At 31.0% G+C, this 21,914-nt stretch overlaps 1 protein-coding gene across 1 annotated transcript in view; it reads left to right on the top strand.

Moving 5' to 3' along the window:
• Nucleotides 1–21,914, top strand: part of IRSp53 (Insulin receptor substrate 53 kDa) — an 804,117-nt gene that overhangs the window by 545,454 nt on the left and 236,749 nt on the right. The window contains exon 4 of the mRNA XM_085949618.1: nucleotides 19,637–19,729. Coding sequence (XP_085805744.1) covers nucleotides 19,637–19,729 — 93 coding nt within the window. The remainder of the gene's footprint in view (nucleotides 1–19,636; nucleotides 19,730–21,914) is intronic.

The raw sequence follows: 21,914 nt of genomic DNA, 5'->3' as shown, positions 1-21,914 counted from the left end.
TAAATTAAAAATAATACAATGCTTGCTTCAATTAATATGATATCAAATATAGCATGATTATCATTTTAAATAAAAACTTATATTATAATACTTCGTATGTATGTCAAAAATAAAATACTTGAAATAACTTTAATAAAGCTGTGAATAAAAAATCATTTTTGGCAGATTTATTATATATACATAACTTGAAAATACTTCAGATTTTTATTTGGACACCACTATGTTCATTTAATAATTTAGAATATTTGATGTCATATTATTTATTGAACATACATAATTTAAAAACACCTTAACATAATAAATATTATGCTTACTAGAAAAAATCTTTGAAAAAAATATGATGCCCGCCAGGATACGAACAATCATCTACTGGATTTGCGACAATCTGTTTTACCAATACATTGAGCGACGAGGGTCGTATTTAATTACAAAATAAATTAATTAGTAGTATTTACATATTAAAACGCTTGATAGAATGCTTTAATTTTGGCAATAGAGTTTTGTGGTATAAACCAAGATACTAACAATAGATACCTTAATTACTAGCTGACATCAGGATCTCTCAATTTGTTTGTTTTAACGTACTGGCACTTGCGTACAATTTAATAAACTATATGTTTTATTCAACGAATAATTCTTAATAAATTTAGGTATAACATTTCTTATTGAACACAAATAATACAATGCCCAGCGGGGCGAATAAAAAAATAGTTTATTAAGTTTATCAAACGTCAGTCTCGTCAAATGAATGCCGAATTAATAAAAATATATTTTTAATAATAAACTTGGTTTCTCATTTTGATATTATACTATGATAGTATTAGGAAAATAATCAAAAGTTTCATAACATTTTTTCAGAGCTTACCATTAATCGCAAAGTAATGAAAATGTTTCAGGCCTTTTCAGACGAACAAAATGCTAGACTGCCAAACAAAATATATTTTAGCAGTTTTTGCTTTGCCCTTTGCGGAAATCTAGATTTATTGTATTTTTGTGGATTATGCCACATCATTATTAAAAGAAATTCTTTTAATATGTCGACACTATCATAATACTCGATTATAACTTTTCACAAGAACAATAAGACTCTTCATAGTTCATAATATACATGATAAAACTGAAGATTGCTAAAATTAAGTGGAAAATCGGTGGACTTCTTCTGGCGTACTCATCTGAATGACGCATTTTCTCACACTTTCTCACGACCATCAAGATGCTGAACACGTCCTTTGGGACTGTCCGCTAATGGGATTTGACCAAGCTGAGCTGTTTACCAAGGTCCATCTATATATGGGCCCAATTGACCACGGCGACTTTATATCAACTAAGGCCACCTTTGAGGCATTTGAAAAGGTCGTTGCGTCGTATGGAGGAGGAAATAATTCCAAACACTCCTCAGATTCATCACCTTTAATTCCTTTTTTTTTGGCAGAGTTTCAGTATACGAGTACTACAGAGGAAAATTCATGTCACTAAATATAAACGACGGCAGAGCAAGACAAGATTTTTTTTTTAATTTCTAAACTCTTTTTTTAAGTACCAGCGTGCATGGTTGCTACATCAGTCCCGTGCAACTTTGCTTCTGGACAAGGAAGTGTGGCACTAAAATCTTTTTATTTGGACACGTTTATAGTATCATGGTAGGCTATACAATTGTACCTTACTATTGTACATATATGCAGGTGGAGATGGGGTAACACAAATCATTAACATCGCAATTTTTACCATGTCCGATCCTATGAAGATAATCATATTATGGGCCTCCATAGAATGGAGGTTTTGTTAACAGGTTTTTGTTTTAACGAGAAATGAATCTTAGCGATTTTATCAACCATTGATTTTTTACCAGATCCGGGATTCCAATCCGGGATCCACGATATTATAGGCCCACATGTTACATACTCAGTCATCGTGGATGTTGAATCATAACTTACATTAAAATATATTATAATTCATAATATTAAAAATATCGAACCGTATTCATGTTTTGAATATTATGATGCATTTAAAACCAAACATTTTTTATTTATATACCGATTTAATAATAATACAATAATATGAAGTAAACTCATTTATAAAAAAGTTCTCCTAGATCAACTATAATATAGTAATTTATAGTAAGTGGAAAATATGGGTTCTGCATTCTCTAGTTTCACCGTTCAGTAGATAACATTTTGTCATTCCATTTTGAACGTGCTGTTATAGACTTTTTGAATCACCATTAGTTATTACAGATATTTATTTGTGTCTAATTTTAGCTGTTTTTTCGTAGATATTGCACTATTTTATTTGACTATCACTCGGCTTCAGTTGTTGCTACTCAGAATTATACTGCGATATATTTAACTAGAGTAAGGATTTATTATTTTGCCGTTGGAGAGATAGATAAAACTTAAGGTCTCGTGAAGCTTTTTTTTACTAAGTAACTATTGCATCATTTACGACAAAATTATATTTACAAGAAAGATTAGGCAAAGAAAACAATGCTAATGTTCGAACGCATCTGTCTTAATCCGGCTGCCTTCCAAAAATAGCGTAGCTAATAAATCATGATTTCATAATATAATATAGCAATCGACTAAATATTATATGTAACGGACACTATAATACATAAAATAAAATAATCGATTTAGTTTTTTTTAGATTATTTTGTCATAAAGATTTGTAGTGTTCGATATGTGGGTTATGGTGTTGATGATGATGATGAAGAAGTCGAAGGTGTATGCAGGAGCGAGTTTTATTTGCAGCGTAACGGTCGGTACGATAGTATAAATACAATGACAGTACATATTATCTACTGAGATAGTTACGAGCCAGGTACTTAGATTCGAGTGACTATTTGATAAATCATTATTAGTAAATTATACAGTCGAAAGTATTACCTAAACATTATATTCCAGTACATAATTATATTGAACGAGTCAGCGATTTAAATACGAGTAGCTGTGAATTTTAATTAATATTACAGTCATAATATAATATGATACTATGGGAAAGGATTATTAGACTAATTTTCCATTGCGATACCGTATTTCATATCGACAATCAATCTGCTGATCCATCTAAACAGCAAACTTGTTTACCTTTATATGAGTCGCTGAGAAATTATTTTTGCGGTCAAATAATTTGATACATTAAAAATAGATATTTGTTCAATAATATACTGATAGCTACAGATTAATAAATTAATTATTACTGTTTTATGTTGACAGCCGTTTCGGGCTATAAAACCATTCTTAGTAGAATCCAAGTAACGCTTAAGGAAAGTAGTGTTATTAAATTCTAATAATATTTTTTTTCAATAAATCAATTAGCAACCAGTCTAGTGATAAATGAAAACCTCTTCAAGAGGGTTCAAATTCTTTTTTTATGTGCAATACGTTGCTTCTTTCGCCACATGAATCAACTATTTCTTCAATCCAGTGACATATTTTGGACTCTTTTTAGAATGGTTTTTGGGTACATCTGGATAACTAGATTAGTCGAATAAAAATAAATGAAAAGTAATTATTTAAAATGAATACGTTAAACAATAAAAACTATTTTGGTACATAATAATATTATGTTTAAGTACCTGAATTAAAGTTTCGAACGTATCAATAGATTAACTATTAAAAAAAGATATATTTGTCATTGAAAAATGCATTAATGAGATTTACTTATATGAAAACCAGCATATATTGTATAGGTAGATTGACACAGTCTTCATGTTCGAAGTTTGAATTTTAGCTTTAGTTATAGTTAGATTAGGTGTATAGCCCAAAATAGATATAAACCATTAATTTCAAAGATTTATAATATTATGTATTTTTTTATACTTCGTTCGATCTTAAGATGATCATATTATGAACCTCCATAGAGTATTAATTGACAAAGCATTTACTTGGTAGAATTCCATTTTAAAAGAAATGAAAATATAATAAATAACTATTAAATTCTACAGGTTTTTTTTTAAGATTTGTCGATACTAATAGACTAATAAGTCTTGATAATGGTGTTACAACCGAAATAGCTATCGACAAACCTTTTAAAAAACCTGTATAATTTAATATTATTATATTTTCATTTCTTTTCTCCATAGAGTAGATGATGTATTTACAGATTTTCGTTTTTTTTACGAGAAATGGATGTAAGCCAGTTGCTCAATCTATTGGGTCCATACTCAGGGGGTCCAAACAAAAAAAATACATATGAATTTTTGTTACACCTGGGATTTTATCCTGGGGCCTTCTACATTATAAGCCGACGCGGTAATCGCTCGGCCATTGTAGGAAAATTATTTATAAGGCCATAATAATAACAGACGATAACAGTATTTATTTATAAATATGTAAACGATTAAATTAAGTTTCCAATTTCAAAAATATATTTCCAGTTAATATTTTTATTTCGTCAATGTTTTTTTTTGTTTTTCATGAAGTTATCATAACAAAATGGAATAATATTATACGAACACTTGTAAAGTTTCCCACAGTTGTGATTAATATCCTTGAAATTGAACAGAAATGATATGCACCCTTTGTAGGCTCTGCCTTCAGTAAGATTGAAGATTTTCTTCGGAAAAGGGTGGCGCGAGCTTCGGTAGGGGATGGAATCAAAAGCGTAACGCTGAACAAATAAGTTTTTGAATAGCATTAAAGTTGAAAGCTCTGTTCAAAAGCTGCAGATCCGGTCTGTACCGCATAATTATTCAACTTTTGATGGATTTGAAGTGTAGAATCAAAGACGTTTATTCTATAAGGCGGTGAATTAAACCAATACTTTGTAATTAAGAACATTTTATTTGCTTAATGTTGGGTAGATTTTACAACACTAAAGTCACATCAGAGCCTCTATATTACAATTGGTTAGGTACACCATTTTATCCCATGTCTGAGAATATAACTAAAGTTTTTGTATACTGAGTGTTCATTTTTGTCCTTATTCTTTTGATGTTTCATACTCATTTGATAGTAAAACACTTAGAGCAACGTTTGAATTCATACCACTGATAGTACGTCATTTTATCACGTTATCTCTAGATAATGAATGATGTATCCAGAGGATGACAGAAAAAAACAAGGGTCTAAGTTAGAAATATAATTATGTCGTACTATATATGTCGCACTCAGCTCGAACGGGTGAAAAGCTACATCTATCTGGGACAACAATTGTCTTTAGATGGATGTATATTTGATAAAATTGTTCGCAGAGTAAAGCTACGCTGGAGTGCTTTTGGCTACCTGAATACTGTCTTCAAAAGTGACCTTCCACTGTGCCTAAAGCGCAAAGTGTTCAATCAGTGTGTGCTTCCCGTGATCACATATGCGTGTGAAACATGGGCCCTAAGTAAAAGAGAGATCCAGAAACTTAGAGTAGCACAACGTGGTATGGAGAGGTGCATGCTGGACATAACGCGAAAGGACAAAAAGAGGAATGAGTGGATAAGGAAGCGGGCAAGGGTTTGCGATGTAATAGAGTTTATTAAAAGCCTTAAATAAAGATGGGCTGGACATATAGCTCAAAGAAGAGACAATCGTTGGACAAACCTAGTCATCCAGTGGTATCCAAGAAGTACAAAACGTCCGCAAGGTAGACCTAAAGGCGCTGGATCGATGAAATGATAAAGTTCTGCGGAAGTACGTGGCAATGCAATGCACAGGACCGAGAGAAGTGGAAGCAGCTTGAGGAGGCCTTCATCCAGCAGTGGATAGATTGAGGCTGATGATGATGATGATATAGTTAATATAGTTTCTCTCTTAAATTATGAAAAAAAACTATAACTACATCGAATATAAGTATAAAAAGAAATTTGAATGATTCAAAACTAGGTAAGTAAGTAGTTATACTATCATAATTATGAGATAATTGATACAAATTAATGTTATATTACTCTCTACAAAAGTTAAATGTGTACCAACGTATAAATTACCTCTCAGTGAAATTCTTCACCAATAATATGTCATCCGGTTGCTATGCAACTCTGACATCTGTTATTTGAATAAATTTAATGCTTATGACTATAAACTATATAAACATCTAATATTATATTCGTTATGGAAACTCTTCTGCTAGAATATTCGTTCGTCTGCTACGATGTTGTTTAAATGTCATTCAGTTGGAAATGTGACGTCAGTTGATCACCTTTTTAGATATAATATAGCTTAGATCAGCGATGCTCAACCTGCGGCCCTTTAAGCTTTTATGTGCGGCCCGAAACACATTTATTATCAGGAATTTCGTATATCTTGAGATTCGTTTCGACTTTGACGCACATATAGTGATACCCGAAGAGGATCGTCATTATGATCCACATCAGATTTGGTATAAGAGTGTTGCTATTGCACACGATTAATTTAAAAAACACTCATAATTTTTAAAATCTCAAAAATGTTTTGTAAAAAAAGGGGGGTTTCATGATTTTTTTCGTCACACCAGTAGTAATGCGGCCTGCGTTACTTTACAAATGTATGTATTTGGCCCGAAGAAAAAAAAGGTTGAGTATCATTGGTTTAGATTAACATGTTGTCAAATAAAGCTCTATCAGAAGAATAAAATTTACTAACATGGGGCCTTAAATAGAGAACAATGATTGAACAGTATAATATGAGAAAACACAGTATTTCTGGATTAAATTTGGTAAAGGAGCTTGCAGGATAAAATACCGAGGGTGGACTATTTTTTTGGGGTGCTCCAAAATACATTTGGCTGTATTTTTGAAGATGTATAAATGCATATTACTTACATTGACCATTTTGTTTTTTACATAAATAAATACATAATATCGTCGGTGTTTTGTAAAAAGGGCGAATCAACCATTTTGGCGAAATCGAGATTTTAATGAAAATACAATATTGTACCCCACTAGCGTTGTTGTGTAAAAACGGCGAGTTTTTATCTCTACAGGAAAGTACTTAAAAATGATAATCGACTAAAATTAAATTAATTAAAATAACGAAATAAAAAGTAAATGTGACATATTAGGCCTTTGAAAATATTATATAATAATACCTATTATAATGACAGTATTCTTTCTAAGCTTTAAAGTTAAAACCCTCCTCCTGTAAAGTAGCATTTTGGTTAATTCGCCCTTTTTACAAAACACCGACGATATATCATGCTACTATGCTTATTTAATTGATGACTAACAACTTTATAAGTTGGCTTATTACCTTAATGGAAGTATAAATGAGGTTGATAAAAACATAGGTAAATATTTAAAAAAAAGTTGTACAGAATGGCAATCGAACTGACATCTTTCACTTTCCGTATAAGGAGTTTCTTCTTCAAACCTCTAAGTTATTGTATTGCCTTTTAAGGCAATAATTAGGCAATCCGTTTTGTGATCAATTAGGGTAAATGATATCACAAACTTAACCGTAACAGACCAGACGTTCGGCGCTAGCCAAATTTTGTTATTACTGTTCTTGTATTTATATGTGATACTGATTTATTTTATTACTCAATACTGAATATACATACGATTGTTTATTATTAAATTACAGTTACTATGCATTGACTATTGGATATTGAATATTATGATAAAATAACAACATTGAATGATTTATTATTTTAATAGCTTTAAAAAAATCATGTTTATAATTATTGTATATAATTTCTTTTATTTTGTTAATTGTCAATTCATGGTGGAACTGCATTGTATTGTTGTTTTTATTTAATAAAACGCAATTTTTTTGTAGTACTTATTCCACTTTTATACAATAGATAAGGACCGGTTTCGTCCGCCTCAGAGGGACATTTTCAACTGAAAACTCAACTTTCTCTCTGAGGTGGACGAAACCGGTCCTAATCTATTGTATAAAAGTGGAATAAGTACTACAAAAAAAAGTTGGGTTTTATTAAATAAAAACAACAATATTGTACATAAACATTGATTTAAAATAAAATATTGATTACAGTAGCTTTTTCCAATTTGAAACAGCACAAAAATTTGCAAGAACTACATTATTATATCACTGTTACTGGAGAAGACCCATCAGTTTAAGTAAACACTTGTTTTAATATGTATTATAATTTGTTTGAACTTATTGTTACAAAAAAACCTAATAAATAAATTATTTGTACACTTTAAAACTATACATTTTATTATAAATTAATTATTTGGAAAAAAAAGTGACGTTATAAGAGAGTGGATCGTGAATAATGCAATGTTTTAGCTTAGAAACTTGTTACTTTTCATAAAAAAATAACACTGAAAATTTCAAAATTTCCAATACCCTTTTACGGTAGCACTATAAGATTACAAGCCCGGAGAGCTGCAACTGACATTCTGTATGGGAAACTTTTTTAACTATGCAAAACACATTTTGTTTTCCACAATACTGGGGACGGAAATACTTTTCAATATTTTTCAGCAAACTTGGAAAATTGTTTTACCTATAAATACTGCATAGGATTATATTCTTATTGAATTTTCAATACATTTATATTTTACGTTTATAAACGATTTGTATTATTATGCAGTAGTCTAATAGTGTAGGATTTTTAAACACCGTCTAACGAATGGAATTAAATTTATATTATGTAAAACATTATTTGAATTTAAGCGAAATAATTATTATATACTGACCTATTTTTTGCTTGTAGCAATACAGGTTTTACTGGAAGGAACACAACAATTAATAATGAGAAGTGAGTTACCTTTATGGGTGTTGCTATGGGAATGTGCAATTATCGGGTGGGGAGAAAAATAGTATAAACTTAAACACTTGTTAAAGACGGTTATTTTACAACGTTTTTCTTAGCTCGTATGCTTATTTGTCCGGTGGTTCTTTGTCCGGTATTAATCTTGCAATCGATTTTTAACTAACTTTCCAACAAGCTAGACATTTGAAACTTTCAGAACACGATGCCAATGCATTTTTTTAATACTTTTAGCCATCTTTAAGTAGAATTGATTTAATTTTCAGTTAATTCTGTTTTGTATGAAAAGTTATTTTGGAAGAAATCCGGAAGGAATTTCGGAAGGTTGCTAAGTGGGTCCTAGCAACTAAATTATTAATATTAATATATACGTGCGTTACTATGGAAATCAATATAACATTTCAGTATTATTTCTATCAAGTAAAATTTTTTTTGATCGTTTAAGCTAGTCAAGTCAAGTTTATATGATTCAACAGAAAATTTAAAAACGTTGTGTATAAAAAGTTCTTTTCATCTTGTAATTATTTTTATGTTTATATTTCTATCATAATATGCATTAAAGTTTGTCACAAAAACAAAACGTGCATTATATATTGGTAATCTTGTCTGACCGTCATAAACGAACATTTAATTCCAATATCAATATGTACTTGAGTCGCTTAGAGTGATTGTCATTTTTGAGTTTAATAACATACCAAGTGATTCTACAGGCATTAATCTACCTATATAAAAAAATATATTTTGCTACCATAAGTCACTTTAAAATATGTAAAACTCGTTGACAAAGTTAACTGTCGGTGTCATAACTCAATAACATTTTTCAATGAATAACTTGAGTTTTGTCATCAAGGCCTTTCTTACCAATCAGTAAGCTCTATTTCTCATAGTGTGCTATGTCCGGAGTCTTACTAGTATTTTAATACATATTTAAACAAAAAATAATGTGAATCGACTTACTAACTCATTTATATTCAAGGGAGTTCAATACTTTTCTTCTAATTAAAAAAAACAGTCCTCTGGTAGTTTTTTGGGATTATCTTAAAACGCTATATGCTTAATTATGCTAAACGATTTTGATGGTTAACCAATGATTTTCCTGATGGTAGCTGACCTCTGATAGGACAAAAATGAGTTGATTTTGACTTGTATTTGGATCAGAAAAATAGTTCGTGTGAAATTATTTATTTATCAGTTCAGCTAGACTCTTAGTATACGTTATCTGACTTTAAACTGACGCTTTGGGAGAGACAACTCGAGCAGTATCTATACTTATGTGACATTTATCTTCCGAGTACCCGATCTGACACGACGTGTGACATGAGACTGCACTGGAAACTTTAAATTGGAGATTTGTCTCTGTGCGTTCATTTCTTTTGCGTACGAAAATGTACAACCCGTTTCTTAAGGCTGTCCAATAGTTATATAATTATGGTTACATATTGTGAATTGTACGTAAAACATTTCACCGTCGCACAGTTTGCCGTGAGCTTTCTTATCAGACAGAATGACCGTATACTATACGGTCTCCAATTTTATTAGATTCATGATTCATTCATTCATTCAATTCATGAATTCAAGAATGAGCACCTAACCTAACCTAACAAATAATCTAGTATATCGGCTATTTTCAAAATTTGTTTGCTGCTAGCTTCCTGTAAAGCGTAAACCGACAAGAACCGTATTTTATTTAGACATGAATTTTATGTCAGTACTATATGACCCAAAGAGGTCGGACGGTCTTTAATATACGGATATAATATATTTCCGATACAACATTTCATGGTGAAGTGTAATACGGCGAACTGCATACCTACTAGTTTTCGGACACGCGTAATAATCAGTGACCGACACAAATGTATAAATGAAAGAATTTTGACTGATGCTTCAATTTGGAATTCTAGATTTTCGATGTATTAAATTTAAACTAACCATGCTTTTAATTCATTTTTAAGCTAAGACAACTATTAATTGTAAAAAAATATTTATTCAACGTAAACATGCAGTTTTTAGTAATGTTTTTAAAATTAAGTAATAGTTTTTGATCAAATGAACAACAAAATAATTTGGTACAAAAATGAGTGCTGTTTTTACATTGTCAGACTTATTTAGACCGCATAAATATGCCATAATTTTTGCTAAGGAGAAAATCTTGCGGTAATATTTCAATGAATGTCTCAGTGATTAAAATGTAATTAGTTGCATTTACAATTGAGTAAAACAATATCATTATCTCTATATTTTTTCAATATTGAAACGCGAACTTTTGATGTTCTGTTTGACATTGCATTAAAAAAAACCTAAGAAAATTTGACAACTAAACTGAAAATTACAAAAATATTAAGCTTACTATCCGTCTTAAGATTTTGTTGGTGTCTCGAAATCTTATGATTTATTTGCAATTTACATATTATTTTAATGGAATATATACCTAAATGAATAAAAAAAATATATATAGATGGCTTAAGTAATAAATATAAATATTAAAATTAATTGATAAATTTACAATAATCATAATAATAACATAATTAAATATTAAAAAAAGTTTATTTATCACCAGTAAAATAGATAGATAGCCTCGTGGTTTAAGCGGCGGTCTATAGTGTTGAGAGTCCTAGGTTTGAATCCTGGGTCTGGCAAGTACACATATTGTTTTTCATATTGTGTATGAGTCAGAGTATGGACCTAATAGGTTGAGCAAGTGGCAGACATCCATTTCTCGTAAAAATAAAATCTGTTAATACAAACCTCCACTCTGTGAGGGCCCATATGATCCTATTAGGATCGGACATGGTCGAAAAAGAAGAAAATTAAGAATAATTATCTCAATAAATAAAATTAACAATATTTTAAAGTGTAGCTCAGTTTATTAAACATTATTGAAATACTCGTAATATATTGCGTTTCTTAGTAGGAACGTTTATTTGTTTATTGTAACCGAGGAAATTGTAGACAGTCAAAAAGTTTCACCTTAGAATACTGCATGTTTATTAGTTTTTAAATTGAAGGAAGGAAGGAAGGCGTCTTTTCTTGTTTTTCAATTCAATTTCCAAGGCTTAAATGTCATGATTCGACATGTTTCCTTGGCAAAAATCCAATATGAAAATTAACCCTCCCGCTCGTATGATTTAGGTTGTATATAAAAGCAGGTCGTAATTTGAAAGAATTAATTTTCAAATCTATTCAATTATTTACTATTTCAATTCTAAATTTCGAATCATGTTGATTATTTGAAACTATCTCTGAAAACGATTTTTTGGGTAGGTATAGAAGTATCAAATACGTCAAAAAAACATTAGTTAATAATTGTATCTTTCTATAGAACGAATATTATAATATTAATGATTTTGTCATTCAGATTGGTGACTGCGTCCAAAATTTGAACTTCTAAACATATTCCAGGATATGTCATTTGCGACGTTACATAATTATAAATATTCTTTTTTTCTGTTTGACATTGTTTTCCCTCCCAAAGTACGAATGAATCTTTAAATTATATAATTATACCTACAGACATTTTTTAGAAATTAGTGTATATATTTTTTAGATACGAAACCGTAATCGGTATCTACTGCGTTTTTTAGAATTACTAATAAGTACTAATGCCTTTTTTATTTTATCATGTTTATTTACCTCCTCGATATTCATACGCGCCAGATACATTGAAAATCGAATCAAAATAATTTAGAAAATGATCTTTTTGTAATTCATTTTTTTAAGTATTCAAACGCTAGTGCATCTGCAATCTGTTTGGTATGTTAACGATAATTTATCAGTAAACGTCATGATGTTTGAAAAAAAAACATGATAAATTTACGTATGGATTATTACAACCTTACAGCCCATCTGTAGGTAAATTGTTTGCGACAATTATTACATTATATTACGGATGACTTTATATTGAAAAATATAGAAATATTTTTATTATTTATTAAGGTAAACCCTAAATAAATGGCTATTAATAAGTTTCTGTTACTGATATCTAGACCCAGAGTTATATTATAATTATAAAACCATTTTAGTCACTTGGCAAAATAAAAATATTACGCTGCACAACGCCCACTAAAGTGCAGCATTACGTAACAAGTAGTATAGCAAAGTAGCCTCATTCAGCCCCCGTTTGGCTTAGGGGCACAGGCCTACCACCCCTCGGTGGGGTTGAAAGGGTGCAAATTCTTGGCAGGCCAGCCAAATAGCTGTGAAGCCCGTCCAACGTTAACTGCGAAACAAGCAAGCCGGAGATAACCAGAGTGTGTTGGTGTTACTATACATACAAAATAAGCTAATATTATCTTTAGTGTTGCGTTGTAGTATTATATTAGTATTCGTAAATGATATAAAGTGAGTAGCCAGTAGTAAATATAAAACTCTTTATCGCAAATATATCATCACTCTAGTTCTATGTCATAATGTTGACGCAATATTTAGTAGTTTTGACTGAATTTAGACCCAAACATTATGTAACTTTATCAGATAATTTGCCTGTCTGACTTGCATGGCCTTCGTAAATGTCAAACTCGTGATACTTATTCCTAATTTAGCCTATCCATCTGGAGAGAAGCATTTTTTACACGTTCTTAACTTTGTCCTGATCAAAAAGTGCAAGTTTTTCCAGTTATCTGCAGGATATATGACCAAAAATTTAAGAATCTCTTTTGAATCTGCACTTGAATGAGTATAGAATCGTTGATATGTTTGGTCATCCACGAGTTTTTCAACATCTGCATCCAGCACTATATTATAAAAGAATCTAGTCTCTGCCTTTATTTTGCCTCTACCCTCCCCTCCGTCTCAGAAGCATATTATATAGAAATTACTAGATGCATTTTAGTAATTTTGTTAATATTTTAAATCTTCAAAATAGTGATTTTAGTTTATTTTTTGAGGCATCTAAATGTAGGTAATATACTTTTCCTAGGTCTAAAAATAACATATCCAGTTGCTTGTTCCTGATACATTCCCAGATCTTATACCGTTAGCTCTAGCACACATTGAAAATCGACTGGTTTGAGAATATTCATAAATCAAAAGATGCAATTGCCTTCCATGTACACATGCAAGACCGTACAAGAACAGCATAAATAATAAAAAAATCAACATCTTTACGTGCACACGGTGCGTCATTTTGAAATTATACCTACGCCCTGCCCCATGTTAATTGAAATTTGTTGCTTGCAATACCAGCTGGTTTTTTCAAACTGAAATACTGCGGAGGTATATAAGGTTACATATGTTTTGTGAATACCAATAAAATCACATCGACATATCCGACGTATTGCAGTCGAGACGAGGTCAGATGTGCGACCCGGCTAAACCTGTCATCGAATAGTCTCCCCAGTATACGTGCGATTTATACGAGGTAACATACATAATGGGTCAACAAGGTACTGTGAGTATAATCTCATAACTCGTCATCATCATCAGGGGCGCGACAACCTGGTGTGGGTCCTGGCCTCCTCCAACAGCTCCCTTCACCTGTCCCTATCCAGTGTTGCCGCTTTCCAATTCGGTACCCCCAGAATACGGCATTCACTGGCAGTTCCATCCAACCAGCGAATCTTTGGCCTGCTTCTTCTTCTACGACCTATTGGATTGCTGGACATCACTCTCTTTTCCGGTTCATTGACATTCATACGGTGCACATGACCTAGCCATCGCAGTCTCCCAATCTTAATTGATTGAACTGCGTTGCAATCTTCGTACAGCTCGTAGAGCTCAGCATTATATCTTCTCCTCCAATTGGTGCCATCCCTGATCGGTTCATATATACGGCGGAGAATTTTTCTTTCAAATAATCTTATAACTCGTGAATGAAAATATTATTGACTCTTTATAATAGCTATTGCCCTCATATGAACTGAATATGGAAGATAATACGATATTTGTTCTAGTAACCTAGTTCGGTTGTAGGAGCGACAGCTTGTAGAGTTGCGAATATGGAACGACATGGCAATAGCTGTTACAGCTAGCTGGCGAGAATTAGCCAAACTATTTACGAGCAAATTATGCCACCGCACTAGTTAAACAAACACTGAGTATACGTACCAATTATGCTTTTATTTCACTCTAATAGCATCATAATACGTAATAATCATGAATTATAAATAATGATAACAATGTTTGTTTTGGATATTTGGGGATGATGAGACGGAGAAGAGAAGGTCGTTGTTGCTTGGATGTTGTGAGGAGAGAGTTTATTTATCATTACAAAAATATATAAATACAATAATAAAGATGATAGAGTGAAGCTTATTTATTTAAGAGAATAAAACATCGTGGATACAAAAAAATTGATTCGAGACGTTCAAAACATGAGATTTACAATAAAATAAATATTACCCTAACAAGAGAAAAGATAATATAAATAATAAGTACAATTTTATACAGAAAAATAAAATGTTAAAAACAAAAAACATACAATTTTATTCTAGTGTTCCATTTAAATCGTTTTTCACGACCCGGGTTTCACCTTTCGGCATCTTCAGGCGTCGTGTACACTCACCAAAGGTAAACACACACTGACAACGAACACTCTTAACTCTACCTTATATAGCAAATCAATACAATAAAGTAGGTAAAATCTCCATTACCCACCTATCTAGTTAGAGGTCACAAAAAATATAATAAACAAATTATGAATCTTTGGTGAGTGTACACGGCGCCTGAAGATGCTGAAAGGCGAAACCCGGGTCGCAAAAAACGACTTAAATAGAATAGTACAGAGCTTGAATCTATTAGAATTTAAATTCAAATTCCATCAAGTACCTTCGGTCGATAGTATTAATATACAATTTTATACAGAGAAATAAAATTTAGAAAACAAAATACATAGTGTCACTGAAAATATCTATGTCTTTGGGGACCGCATTGACTAGTCTTGCACCCCTTGCTAATGGTACTTGATAGGCTTGACACGGGGAAACGGTTTCTACTCATAATAGGTCATGGCTGCGACCACATAGGTAATTGACAGGCGCATGTAAATTCAAATTCTTTAGGACACTAGGATTGGAAACCATCCCTCGCAATAACAGGCTAAAAAGTCCGGCTTTACTATTTTTATAGTTTTATGTCTATTGCGGAGAAACACAGTATGCGAGGAACTTATATTTAATTGGAAGATTATTTGCGATTTACTTGATTGAAAGGTTTGATATCAACTACTCATTATAATCTAATAATATAATAAATTTCAGTTTATGTCAACTGTTTTTGTGGTGAGTACTTCAATACTCGTATAAAATTAATCACTATGGACGTATACGAAAAACAAAATATTATACGTAGATACTGACGCCACTCCATATAAGCTCACTCATATGGTTTTTATTAACGTTTACAGTTGAGACCACATTCGACACACTAAACTAATTTCAATATCTAGTCAAAATATTACGCTTTCTTATCTGTTGACTCAAGATTTATAGATCATAGCCACTCATCCCTATTTCGGATAAATAGCCAATTTTCCTAGAAATTGACTGTTTAATTTACAAACCGGTTAACTCCACTTAGGAAAAATATTCAGGAAGGAGAAAGAACATAATAATTTAACAATCGAGCGGAATTTAATAATAAAATTCCAAAAATACACATTGGATTTTTTTTTTTAAAAATAAGCTGCAACAATGAAATTAATATACTATTTTTAACTTCCCCATTATTATATAAAGAAACATTATATCAAGAGCGGAAGTGTTCCATTTACGATATTAGAATTTGGCACCTGCAGTTGGCTGTTTTGTTTGAAGAATGATAACGCATTTATTTCAAAAATAAATATTTTTTTAAAAAACGGTACATGTTCAAACACGCGCATTACCATGATCTTACTCCCTTCTACATTTATCGTTTGTCAATTTATGGCTACGACAATATGTTGTAGCTTAACCATTGGAAAATGCCAATAGAAATGGCGTATTTCAAAAAAATACTACCTTATACTTAGGTCAATAATTATTATAAAACAATCAATATTCCTAAGATGTTTATCACATTTGAATGGTCAAAAATATAGCTTTTAATCAGTATCTTTTGAATTATCTACAAATGTGTTTGTTAATCGTGCCCATTTTTTGAATAATACAATGCCTAATTCTTGTCAAATTTGGGATCACAAAGATAATAAAATATAATTTTGTATCGTAAATATGTCACTATATTGTAATGTTAACATTAATTTTACTAATGGTTTTGTAAATGCGTTTAAAAATTAATAAAACTAAAAAAAATTAACAGCACTGCACATGGATGTACTGAAATTTGACGATATTCTCAAACATTAGAGCGAGAGGTTTAAAAGAATACTATTTTATGTAATAAAAATACTTTATGCAGTCATTGAAATAAATATAAAGAATAATAACGCTTCAAGATTATATAAATAGATTATCTACAACGTTTAAGGAATGTCCAGGGTTATGCTTTGAATATACGATAAAAGCTCCATTTGACGTACGCTGAGCATGTGGGCTCTTAAGTGTATTAAATTTCATTTGAAAAATTGATTCCGAATTAGTATTTGAATTTTTCCCGAACGGTAAAATTATAGTATTAGTATTTTTTTTTTATAAAAAAAGACCCATAGTTTCCCACAAATATGTGTATTGTGATGTGGTGTAGACTTTCAAATCTGTTCTTTAATATTTTATTAACTTGGTCTGTTTTTTGTCGTTGTGTAGAGATTCTCCTTTGCTAAGATTTATAACGGCTGAATAGTACAGGTGCGATATTCATATTTGCGTGTGACACGGTACTGTTTTTTTGGAAGAGAAAAAGAACACAGCCATGTGTGAAAAAGATCCTTTTGAATATTTCCCTTTCCACCTTCTGTTCGGCGGTCCATTGTAAAGGAAAGCTTTGTATTATAATGTATGATATACTGTTGTGCAGAAAATGATTCACAGAATACTCTTTTTAATCTCTGAACATTTTATTTTTTATCTTGTATGAATTTTTAGATAAGAGCAAAAATTCCTTTGATAACGGTTATTATCATTTTTATGGATATTTTTTAAATTAAAATACTGTGATAATATTTTGTAAATATCGTAAATGCAATTCGTGCGAATTATTTTGCCTTTTGCCACCGTCGGACTATTTATGTATCTAGCTATGTATAAAATAGTATTCTTTTAAACTTCTCGATCTAATGTATTAGAATATAGTCATATTATAGTCATATGTCAGTGGTGTTAAGATTTTTTTAGATATATTCATTATTAAACGCATTTATAAAACCATTAGTAAAATTGTTGACTATTTAAATTCAAACACGCGCGTTAACATGATCTTACTCCCTACTTCATTTATCGTTTGTCAATTTATGGCCACGACCGTATTTTGTAGCTTAACCACTGGGAAATGCCAATAGAAATGGCGTATTTCAAAAAATACAACCTTATTCTTAGGTCAATAATTATTATAAAACAATCATTATTCGTAATATGTTTTATCACATTTGAATTGTCAACGACATAGTTTATAATCAGTATCTTTAGAATTACCTTCACATGTGGTAATCGTGCCTATTTTTTGAAAAATAAATGCCTAATTCTTGTCAAATTTGGGATCACAGAGATTATACATATATTTTTTTATCGTAAATTTTATCGTAAAGTAATCAATTTTACTAATAGGTTTATAAATGCGTTTAAAAATTAATAAACCTAAATAATCTTTAAGACTATATTCTAAAACATTAGATTGAGAGGTTTAAAAGAATACTATTTGATGTAATAATAATACTTTATGCAGTCTTCAAATGTTTAAAATAAATATAATGGATAATAAGGCTTCAAAATTAGATAAATAGATTATCTACAACATTTAAAAAATGTCCAAAAATGGCCTATGCCTGAAAATACTATAAAATCTCCATTTTGACTTATTATTATTATTATAATACGAGTATGTACATATTATAATATAATTAATAAATTGTAACATTATATTATTATTAAGTGTGTATTCGATATTTGTTATATTCTAATTGTTCACTGTATCAATTATTGATACATTATTATTATCTCTTCTTTAAAACTAGGTCGCTCAAAAGTATCGTATTACCAAAATTATACATTGTATGTGAAACCTTTGTACAGCAACCTTATTTTATTACGAGAACATATTGTTGTGTTCACGTAATTTGTAGTTGTATTGCTTTTATGAACATAGTGTGAAGGTCTTTTGTGAGCATGTTCATAGATTGTATCTGGAAAATTTGTAAGCAATTCGATGTGCATGATTGGACACATTAATTAAGGCGTTTTATTTTTTTGTATCGAATTTTAATAGTTAAAAATAAACTGTGTTAAATTATTTGGTTCACTGATTATACTTAATAATAATAAAAAAAATGTTAATTATTAATTGATACATGTTTCTTTTAGTAATAAATAAAAAAAATATTATCTTCTTCTTTGGCCATATTCACTCCTTAGCTAGAGTATATGTACACTACTCCACAGATCGTATTTAGCAGCCTTTCAGGACATCGGAATCCGATTTGATCGAAGAACTGGCAAGCCATGTTGAGGTTTCCTTCTGGCATCCGCAGCAAATGGTCGAGCCAGGTTAAATATTACCTCTCACTATGTATTAGCGTGATGAGAGGCTACTTTGTGCGTTCTCTTATCTCTTCGTCACTCCTAAAGCCATATCACAGCACACCCAGTATCTATCGTAAACATCTGTTCTCGAAGCTCAGTATAATATCGTCACTGTATAGGCCAATTGTTGTAACCCTCACTTTTAACCGAAGTCAATTTTTTTTTGTAAATATCATGCTTCAAAAAGCACAATTGATTATCAGACATATTTAAAAAAAAAACACAATATTTTAAGATATTAATAATGGAATTCGGCCTGTGATGCTCAAATTTTTGTTTAATTCATTGTTGCATCTAATACGCCACACTAAATCCATCTAATTTGGGCTGTATACAATTTATATATTACGAATAGTTTGTTAAAAGTTATACTTTCTTTATTACAGGTGCGGCTGCTGCGTCTCGTCTATACGTCGAAGCCATAACAAAGCTTGGCAGGCAAGCTCAGCAAGGGACATGGGGTGGTTCTGCAGATATAGGTAAGTCAAATTTTAATTAACTATGTATATAATAATTATTAAGTTCATCTTTATAAACTATTTTTGACTACTTAAAACAGTACAGGTATGACATTGCACGCGATCGCCTTACATCGAGTGCTCGAACTTATATAATAAATGTCTCGATTGCAGAAAACATCTTGAACTCATGATTTGGCCTCCATTCTACCTGTAGATGGAAACTGAAATACTTATTTCACATTTTCTACCCCAATTACAGCCATGGTCCCCACATCCTGAAGCGGGCCCCCAGGTCAAAATTTTTGGCGGGCCCCCTACCTATCGCTAAGGTTAAGGGCAGTGTGAAATACTACAGTAGTGTTCCCCAACTGGTATTCCGTGGAACCCTAAGATTCCGCGAGGTAAAATTATGGGTATTTCGTCTATTTTTAGCGATACTTGGTATTTTTACATAATTCTAGAATTATTGAGCTGTCGGCACTTGGCATCATATTATTATGAAGCACTGATCACGATCCCTTTTTGTTGTAGTCAAGTAACTTGCAAACCTTCATCATATTGGAAAAATAGTCATTGTTATTAGTCAGGAAATAAACTAATACACAAATACACAAAATAAATTTTTACACTTAAATTGTCATTTAATTATATCAATCATAGTAATATTACACTTAACTGCATCGCACAGTCATTTTAAATAGTACTATTCTTTAAGTAAAATAGTACCGCAGGCGACTTTTTTTCAATATTACAGCAAATCATGCACAGTAAAATGTGGTCAATACAGGAAAATATGGTGTATGGTTATCTTACTTAACTGGTCAAATCACCCTTTAAGCCCGGGCCCCCAGGCTAGAGTCCTGTCAGCCCCCCCCCTTTTTGGGGGCCATGATTACAGCCTTACCTTCAATAACTACCATATTAAAGATAGTGGCAACTGTATTACGAAATTATTCATGGTGACACACTTTAATCACCATTAGCCATGATTGATATTTCATTATTAACGTTTTAATTTGATCTTGACCTTCTCTCAAATAAATAAAATATATTTTTAACGAGATATACCTATATACCTAGTTTCTATCTGCTATTATTAGGTCTACGCTCTGGATCCAAGTACATTAAAAATCGTATATTACGAGTTTATCAGACAATGCATTCAAATCTATCAATCATGTCTTCATTGCGGATAATCAAATCGACGAGTCGCAAAATACTCTCTGGATATTTTGCATAATCCGCTTTAGACATTTTTAAAACTCCTCTTATAATAAATTACATGACAAATCCTGGCAAATTAAGATACCTATGTGTCATCACAAATATATTATGTGAGTAAATAAGTATGAAAAAAAATTACCTTAATATAATTATAATATATTTGTTTATATAAACGCATGGAAAAAAATAAACGAAAATGTGTAATAGAGAGCGAGACAGAAATAAGGCGTATTAAAAAATAAACACGTATAAATGCAAATGATAAATTTGAAAAATCGTTAGAATCGTCTACTTTAATTGGGTCGTGAAAGAAAACAAAACGAGACTCTAATAATAATAGTTTGATAGATACTTAACAGTGCGGTAATATCAAATCAAGTGATTAATGTAATGTATAGACAATAGTATTAGTGTGTTATCCAAGAGATTTAAAGGAAATTATAATAGGAACCGTAATCGGCTGTAAAATAATTCAACATACACAACCAATCAGAAAATTACGTATTTCAGTGATGGCGTACTTGAGAAAGTCATGAGACTCTAGACCACTAGGCTGATGCAGCAGCTTATGTACACAGAGTTCAGTACACGTATAATAAAGTTGATGGGTGGTATTGTGACTTGCTAAAATAGTTGGTATATAATATGTTTATATTAACATAGGAGATATTAAGTGAAACATTCTTTCTGTAAGTAGAAAATGTCTCCATAGCAGATTTTGTGACTCGAAGACACATCATATAACGATATATTATATAAAAGGTTTTTTTCAAATATTTGGTTAGGTGACATTTAGTTTGGAGTGTCTTCATTATGATTCTATTTAAAAATATATATATATAATATAATTATTATTGTAATATATGAGATTTTTAAATGCGACAATACTGATTAAGCTGCTTTTGTAAGCAAAATATATTGTTCAAATGCGATCCTATTATATCTAATTAGCGATTCCCCTGTTTAAATATTAATATAC

This window comes from Rhyacophila brunnea, unplaced genomic scaffold (genome assembly GCF_057557595.1).
Source record: "Rhyacophila brunnea isolate RB1 unplaced genomic scaffold, BYU_Rbru_1.0 scaffold_22, whole genome shotgun sequence".
Taxonomy (NCBI): domain Eukaryota; kingdom Metazoa; phylum Arthropoda; class Insecta; order Trichoptera; family Rhyacophilidae; genus Rhyacophila; species Rhyacophila brunnea.
Note: the sequence above shows the minus strand (reverse complement) of the source record. Positions and strands in the feature narration are given on the sequence as shown.